Below are 5,102 nucleotides of genomic sequence, written 5' to 3' on the forward strand. Positions count from 1 at the left end.
TCCTTCCACCAATATGATTCCCGGGAAGCAGCCTCAAGTCGTCAGCCTTGGCAGCAAGCACCTTCACCCACTGTGCCATTCACTGGCCCAAGGAATGCTTCTTAGAAGAACCGATGAGTTAGCTGTCATAAGGAATAGAGGCAGAAGGATTGCTGCGAGTTTTAAGCCCAACCTGGTCTATATAACAAGTTCCAGCCCAGCCTGAGCTATCACAGCAAGACCCTTCACAGAGACACAGTGATGGAGAACTGCTTAGCCATGAAAAAAAAAAAATGGCTGAGGGCTCACTGACTGCTCTTCCAGAAAAGTCCAGATTCAATTCCCACGGCCAACCATTATTTGTCACTCCAGTTCTAGGGGATCCTTTGCTCTCTTCTGTCCTCTGTGGGCACCAGACATCCACTTGGTACACAGACATGTATGCAGACAAAAACACCCATACACATAAAACACTTTTTTAATTACTTATTTTTATTTTATATATGCAGTGATGCTTTGCCTGCATGTGTGTCTGTGTGAAGGTATCAGATCTTGGAGTTATAGGCAATTGTGAGCTGCCAGGTGGGCACTGGGAATTGAACCCCGGACCTCTGGAAGAGCAGTCAGTGCTCTTAACCTCTGAGCCATCCCTCCAGGCTCCACATAAAAAAATTTTAATTTTTTTTTAAATAGCTAAAATCCTGTCTTGTTGATATCGTGATGGAAAAGATGGTTGATACGTTAAACAAGCCAGGCACAGAAAGGCAAGCACTGCATAATCTCATCTGTGTGCAAATGTAAAATAGTCTCTTACAAGTAGAGGGGGGGGTGGGCTGGAGAGATGGCTCAGTGGTTAGAAGTGCCTGACTGCTCTTCCAGAGGTCCTGAGTTCAATTCCCAGCACCCACATGGTGGCTCACAACCATCTGTAGTGGGATCCGATTCCTTCTGGAGTGCACGAAGACTGAGCACTCACTCACATACATGAATAAATAATTTTTTTTTTTTTAAAGAAAAAGTAGAGCGGAATCACGAAGACTGAGCACTCACTCACATACATGAATAAATAATTTTTTTTTTTTTTTTAAAGAAAAAGTAGAGCGGAATGCTGATTGTCAGGAGCAAGTTAGGTGACTAGCACAGGATACAGTTTCGGTGGATGGAATTAGCACAGGGTACAGTTTCAGTGGATGGAATCAGCACAGGAGCTCTGTTGAACAGCATGGTGAGTGGTGGTATATTTCTTCGTGAAAATCACTAAGAAAGCCAACCTTTAAGCATTCTTACCACAAAAATGCCGGAAGCCAGAAGAGGGCTCCAAAATCCCTTGGAGCTGGAGTTACGGGAGGGTTGTGAGATGCTTCCTGTGGGTGCTGGGAATGAACCCCAGATCCTCTGCAAGAGCTGTATATACTCCTGACAGCTGAGCCACCTCTCCACCTCTACTTCTCCCACCACCAGGTTTTTTTTTTTTTTTTCAGAGAATTTGTTTATTCCCTCCCCCAAAACCAACTGCAATCGTAAGAGGTGAGTACAAGCTCATGATTTTATTGTCTTCATAACAAGATCAGCTTAGAACTGGATCACCTGGCCCTTTCTCTTCTTATCGCCTCCCAGTTCAAAGTGCTTGCATCTCTTAATAGCCAGCATCCTCTTCGATCTGCAGTTGGGCTCAACACACTCAAGTCTCAGCACTATCTTCTTTGTCGTTTTAGCCTTTTTGCGGAAAATAGGCTTAGTCTGCCCACCATAGCCGCTCTGTTTCCTGTCACAGTGCCGCTTTCCCTGGGCATACAAAGAATCCTTGCCCTTCTTGTACTGGGTCACTTTGTGGGGTTGGTACTTGCCACATTTCTTGCAGAACGTCCGGCGGGTCTTAGGAACGTTCACCATGTTGGCGGGAGCGATATCGGCACAGAAAGAAAGAGGTAAGGCCAGCAACGGAAGTTTATAGCCCACCACCAGTTTTTTTTTTTTTTTTTTTATTTATTATGTATACAGTGTTCTGTTTGCATGTATCCCTGCAGCCCAGAAGAGGGCACCAGATCTCATTACAGATGGTTGTGAGCCACCATATGGTTGCTGGGAATTGAACTCAGGACCTCTGGAAGAACAGCCAGTGCTCTTAACCTCTGAGCCATCTCTCCAGCCCCCCACCACCAGTTTTTAATGCAATGCAAACGGTTGAACTCCCGGCCTCCCTCTTGCTAGGCAAGCACCGTACTACCTAGCTCTAGCTCAGCCCAGTATTCTTTGATTTTAAAGGCTGGAGGGGGAGGAAGCGGAGGTGATAAAGCTGAATAAGGGTCAGGCACCAATTCTTTACAGGACAGGGCTTGAATGGCATTTTAAAGAGTTTAGAAACTGCCTTGCAGGCACAGATTCTGCTTTGTGCTTGTTTTGCTGGCAAGAATATTGTGGCAGCTGGAAGCTGAAATTCTGCTAAGAGAAGCTCAAAGTTTTTGTAATTTTTGCAAGCAAACATGGATGAGGCTTGAACTTGAGCAGTGAGGTGCGGTCTGAAGGAAAAGAGATAAGAAAGAAAATAGGAAAGACCTTGGTGGCTGAGTGGATATGGAAAGTGAGGGGAGGGAGGGAGGCTCACTAGGGATCCCAGCCTCTGGTCTGGGTAGGTGGGTAAACAATGGTGCCACTAAAAGGAAGAACATAGGGAAACAGCAGGTTTATGGGAAGGAGGGAGATAGTAAATTCAGTTTCAGGGAAGTTGGATTGGAGGGCATTGAGTTTGGACAGGAGAAAGAATTGGACACATCAGTATGTCAGTGGTGATTAAAATCATCCAAATGTGGTAACAGGGGTCATGCAGATGGGAAGAGCATGGAGTCCTGAGGAACACGGCTGTTTAAAGGCAGAGGAAGGGTAAGGGAGAGACCCAGAGATAGAACCAGTTGTTCTAGAAACTGAAGGAAAAGAAGACTCCTTGTCAGTTACGGTTCTGCACACCTAAAACCCCAGGACTCGGGAGGCAGCGTCAGGAAGATCAGCACAAGTTTAAGGCCAGCCTGGTCTAGGGAGTGAGTTTCAGCCCAAGAACCCGAACAGTGGAAGGAGAGAACCAATTTCTTGCAACTTGCAAATTGTCCTCTGACCTCCACCACACACACACACACACACACACACACACACACACACACACACACACACACACAGAGAGAGAGAGAGAGAGAGAGAGAGAGAGAGATGTAAAAATTTTTTAAGCTAGAAAATGCTGTAAGTGGAGTCTCTTCTGTTTCCTTCTCAGTTTTTCTGCTTATATGTTGAATCTTGCCCCCCACTTCCTTCACGGACTCCCTCTACCACACACTTTATTTCTGTCCAGTGTTTTCAATTGTTCCTTCTCTATTCACCTCTTCTCCAGTGTTCACATGTGCTCAAACCTCTCCCATTCTGCAGATGCGAACTACTTCCAACCTCATCCAATACCAGAATTCGTTATTTCTCTTTTTGTCTGATCCTCTAGCTAGACCTGACCTAGAGACTCATCCGATCTCTTCAGTCATGGTCTGCTCCCTCCAGCTACGGGTACTGCTTTCATCACAATTAACCCTAACTTCCCTGCTGCAAATCAATGAACATTTCCCAGGTTTTGTCTTTTTCTTTCTTTCTTTCTTTCTTTCTTTCTTTCTTTCTTTCTTTCTTTCTTTCTTTCTTTCTTTCTCTTTCTTTCTTTCTTTTTTTCTTTTCTTTTTTTCCTTTTTTTTTTTTTGAGACAGGGTTTCTCTGTGTAGTGTTTGGAGCCTGTCCTGGAACTCACACTCTGTAGCCCAGGCTGGCCTCAAACTCACAGAACTCCGCCTGCCTCTGCCTCCGGAGTGCTGGGATTAAAGGCATGTGCCACCACTGCCTGGCTTGTGTTTATTTTTCATGGTACTGGGGTTTGAACCCATGGCTGGCTTTCCACATGCTAGGCAAACGTCCTATGACTGAACCACACTCTCACTCCTAGGTCTTAAGAAAATTCTTACACTTATATGTGTGTACACATACATAGAAACTTGGACATGCACATGTCACAGTGCACATGCAGTTTAAGGCCAGCCTAAGCTGTAAACAAAATAGCCACTATCTTTTAAAAAATGATGAATGAATGAATGAATTTGTATGTGTTTGTGCCTGCCTGAGTTTATGTGTGCCATGTGCATGCAGGTGCCTGTTGGAAATCAAAAGATGGCATCAGATCCTCCTTGGTTCTAGAATTACAGGTGGTTATGATCCACCCTGTGGGTGCTTAGAACTGAACCTGGGTTCTCTGTAAGGGCAGGAAGCATTCTTAACTGCTGAGCCATCTCTCCAGCCCCCAATAGTCAAGCTGTCTTGACTTGGTAGTACTCAGGAATTTTGCTTGTTTTGAAATATATATAAATGAAGCCTATTGGTTTTGGCTCATTCCCTCAATGTTATATTTATGAGACTTGGCTATGTTGTTCCACGTAATGAAATGTGCTCATTTTTATTACAGTATACTATATCATATATGAAACTGTGCTAAAAAGATTTTAGTGACATTTCTATTTTATAGTTATTGTGAATAATGCTGCTGTGCTGATTAGCTATAAGCTAGAGTCATCTGGGAAGAGAGAACTTCAATTGAGAATTTGCCTCCATCAAATTGACCTGTGGCTATGCTTGTGGGCTGTTTTCTTGATTAATGATTGATGGGGGAGTGCCCAGTCCACTGTGGGCAGCCAGCTACCTCTGCGCAGGTGGTCCTGGGTTGTTTAAGAAAGTAAACTGAGCACACTGTGTGAGCAAGTCATTAAGCAGTGTTCCTCCATGGTCTCTGCTTCAGTTCCTGCTTCCAGGTTCCGGGCGGTCTATGTCAGTTCTTCACCTGTGAACTCCACATCTTAACCTCCAGAGCAATGGTGCTATCATCCTTGTTACCAGAGCATCCCCATGTACCACTTCGTCATGCTTGCTTTTTTTTTTGGGAGGGGGTGTCAGAGATTGAGCAATCTCATGTCACACAGCATGTAAAATCCAGGAATTTAAGTGTTGTTTTTAATTTTACATTTATTTCTTGTGTCTGTAAAAGTGTGCATGTAATACTGTACTTGTGGAAATCAGTATTTGCCTTTCACTGTGAGGAACCTGGGATGAAT

At 44.4% G+C, this 5,102-nt stretch overlaps 1 protein-coding gene across 1 annotated transcript; it reads right to left on the bottom strand.

Annotated features, from left to right (window-relative positions):
- Positions 1 to 1,453: 1,453 nt before the first annotated feature.
- On the bottom strand, positions 1,454 to 1,902 carry LOC128097622 (60S ribosomal protein L36a-like). Its single transcript, XM_052718248.1, has one exon. The coding sequence runs from the start codon at positions 1,870 to 1,872 to the stop codon at positions 1,552 to 1,554; it is 321 nt and encodes a 106-aa protein (XP_052574208.1). The 5' UTR covers positions 1,873 to 1,902; the 3' UTR covers positions 1,454 to 1,551.
- Positions 1,903 to 5,102: the final 3,200 nt, after the last annotated feature.

The sequence above is a fragment of the Peromyscus californicus genome, unplaced genomic scaffold (assembly GCF_007827085.1).
Source record: "Peromyscus californicus insignis strain IS unplaced genomic scaffold, ASM782708v3 Scaffold_5__1_contigs__length_169319896, whole genome shotgun sequence".
Taxonomy (NCBI): Eukaryota; Metazoa; Chordata; class Mammalia; order Rodentia; family Cricetidae; genus Peromyscus; species Peromyscus californicus.

Bases quoted from the DNA above. Each gene is read 5' to 3' on its own strand.
- LOC128097622 (XM_052718248.1), bottom strand. From the start codon at position 1,872: ATGGTGAACGTTCCTAAGACCCGCCGGACGTTCTGCAAGAAATGTGGC.